The 2,482-nt window shown below is 36.7% G+C and overlaps 1 protein-coding gene across 3 annotated transcripts; it reads right to left on the bottom strand.

Annotated features, from left to right (window-relative positions):
• Positions 1-3: 3 nt before the first annotated feature.
• On the bottom strand, positions 4-2,460 carry Adat1 (Adenosine deaminase, tRNA-specific 1). 3 transcript variants are annotated; one of them, XM_017606455.1, is made up of 3 exons: positions 2,043-2,460; positions 1,232-1,988; positions 4-1,170 (listed from the first exon to the last, which is right to left on the bottom strand). In XM_017606455.1, the coding sequence occupies exons 1-3, from the start codon at positions 2,224-2,226 to the stop codon at positions 855-857; spliced, it is 1,257 nt and encodes a 418-aa protein (XP_017461944.1). In that variant the 5' UTR covers positions 2,227-2,460; the 3' UTR covers positions 4-854. The 3 variants fall into 3 exon arrangements, with proteins under 3 accessions (XP_017461944.1, XP_017461945.1, XP_017461943.1); XM_017606456.1 differs by having other exon boundaries at positions 2,049-2,460; XM_017606454.1 differs by having other exon boundaries at positions 1,232-2,460.
• Positions 2,461-2,482: the final 22 nt, after the last annotated feature.

Genomic DNA, 2,482 nt, shown 5'->3' with positions numbered 1-2,482 from the left:
TTTGTTAATGTATATAATCGTGAAGAAAAAAAGCTTCCATTAATTGGATGTGAGTCCTATAAATTGATTTTTTATATGTACATAGGTGTGCGATATGTATATTGGCATAGTTCGAACAACCCGCCGTAGCGTCTTTAACGCTATGAACGTAATATTCGTCTATGTGAAACTTCTTATTGTCGACAGCTTAACCTATAATCGCCATATTAAAATTTGTCATTATGGCCCTTGCATTGATTAAAAACAAAAGTTCAAAAATATAATTACGTTTACCCTTTGAAAAGAAAAAAAATATAATCTATGTGTACCTACATACATATATACATATTAATTAACATAACACATCAGAGTAATTTGTACTTAAAAATGAATAAAATTATAAAATCTAAATATTCGTTTTTAAATTTATTGCAAACTGTTTCGCTTACTTAATTGAAAAAGAAAATCCAATGTCGGCATGAAGGTTAACATAATGTGTACATAAATATTCTTTAAACAGTAGTATAAAAATCACCAATATATTATTACATACATGCATATATACTATACATCCTATATACATATATACAAATAAATAACTTAAAAAATAATTCACTTAAAAGTGTGTGTTTCTGTCTTAGCTATACGCGGTACACGATGGTATATAATTAATAATTAATTTCTATCATGCAAAAACTTCTCATAAAATCCATTTTGTCGTTCGGAGGTGGTGTAACACTGGGTTTGTGTAATAAAATCAAGACGAACACCACAAAATGGAGAAGTTCGGCCAATCACTTAGCAAAAGTGTAAGCGCCTAAGCATTATTATTATTAAAAGAGTCCGAACTACTAAAAACTGATATTTAGTTAGCGTCACGTTTTTTCTGCCATCAAACAAAATTCCAACAAACTTGCTGGTTTTTGAGTCCATTGTTGGAAGTACTCCTGCTTTGCCAGTGTCCATGCCCTTTGATATTCTTTTGCTAGCTGCTTATATTGATTGTATTTCATTTCGGCTAGCTTATTAGGATCGATTTGAAATTTTTGTATCAACTTTGGTTCTATCCTCAAAAGCGCCACAAACTCATTTATAAGATGATATTTGGAAATTTTAAGAGCGGCCTGTGGGGTGTTCACCTTTTTTCTGGTAACGCCTTGTCGCATACCATTCACGGATATTTCATAAGGTCTTTGGAGAAAATTATGCAGTTAAGAGTAATGTAAAAATTTTTTAACAAAATTTGCCTAACCTTAAATTCTGATCAATGCTGCACCAGGATAGTCCGGTAGGCGATGGGTTCTGTCTGTTGATATTCGCTGCATAGTCAAATACAACCGCTTCAGCGAAATTTATATCCGGATTTTGAATCTTAAACCTGCTGGTATGAAACTCTCTATCAACAAAACGACCACATATGGCACGTCTTATAGCTAGCTCGTTTTGAGGGATACCACAAAAGTTAAGGGACTTGAAGTAAATAGGTTCAACAAGTAGCGCATCCAGCAGCGCTCCCTGTACGCCAAGCACATTCCAACGTGCTAGCTTATCGCTGCAAGACATGGAAAGTGTGCGATCGCCACGTCCGGGTTTTGTGCGCATGGCGCCAATGTTTTGCTGCATAGCATCCTGCTGAACACCTAAGCCGATAAGTTTTGCACCAGTGTAGACAAGACTACCGACAGAAGAATCCAAAGTGGACCCTACGTTATCAGCAAAGTTGGATGTTTTATTTGCGTTTTCGTAATAAACTTTTCGCTGTTTAGCAACAGCTGCTCCGTCATCATCTTCATTCCTATGAAGTGCAACGGTGCTCACTTGTTTCTCATCCAAGATGCAGGCATCCCCGCAAGGTGTTTGGGTGCTCAAAAAATGAAAACTAAGGTTTGGTCGTAGTCGGAATGCTACATTTTCGGCATTCCATTCAAAATTACAGTCATCATTTACTAGTTTTGATCGTAAAGCTTTTTTCAAGTGATGGTATATGTAGCGCAGGAATGCTCGTCTTGCTAGAATTTCAGCGTGTGAGTCGTTCAAGATCAACCCACTATTGCAAAGCTTACTTTTACCTATACACTTCGTGCCACATCCTATTGTTACAACATTGGTTTTTTCTTCGGTGGCATTATGGAGCAGGACCGCCGACAAGACAGTCCATTCGTTGGCAGCAGGCTTCCCGGTTTTTGGTAAGAGGTTAAACTGTTCAAAAACCAGCCCTGCAAGAATTTCAGTGTCCGGGACACCCATGATAAAATGTGGTTGGTATATAACAAAAGGGGAATGACGCTGCGTTTACATAACGCGATTTACATGATTCAGGTATTTGAAAGCAATTCTTGCTCATCCTCTTTTGTGTTTTCTTGAAGCTTTTATACGATTCAATTCTGTTGAAATCAAGTTTTTGGTTATTTAAATGGGAACCAACGAAAATGTCAAAAGTAGTGATGGGCGAGCCCGAGATGTTTTAGTCGATTGTCTCGATTGTTCAAATATCTCGATTGTC

Source organism: Rhagoletis zephyria, unplaced genomic scaffold (assembly GCF_001687245.7).
Source record: "Rhagoletis zephyria isolate East Lansing unplaced genomic scaffold, Rhagoletis_zephyria_1.1 Rzeph_scaffold_44123, whole genome shotgun sequence".
In the NCBI taxonomy this organism is placed as follows: Eukaryota; Metazoa; Arthropoda; class Insecta; order Diptera; family Tephritidae; genus Rhagoletis; species Rhagoletis zephyria.
The sequence above is the reverse complement of the archived record's forward strand: the minus strand, read 5'-3'. Positions and strand labels throughout refer to the sequence as shown.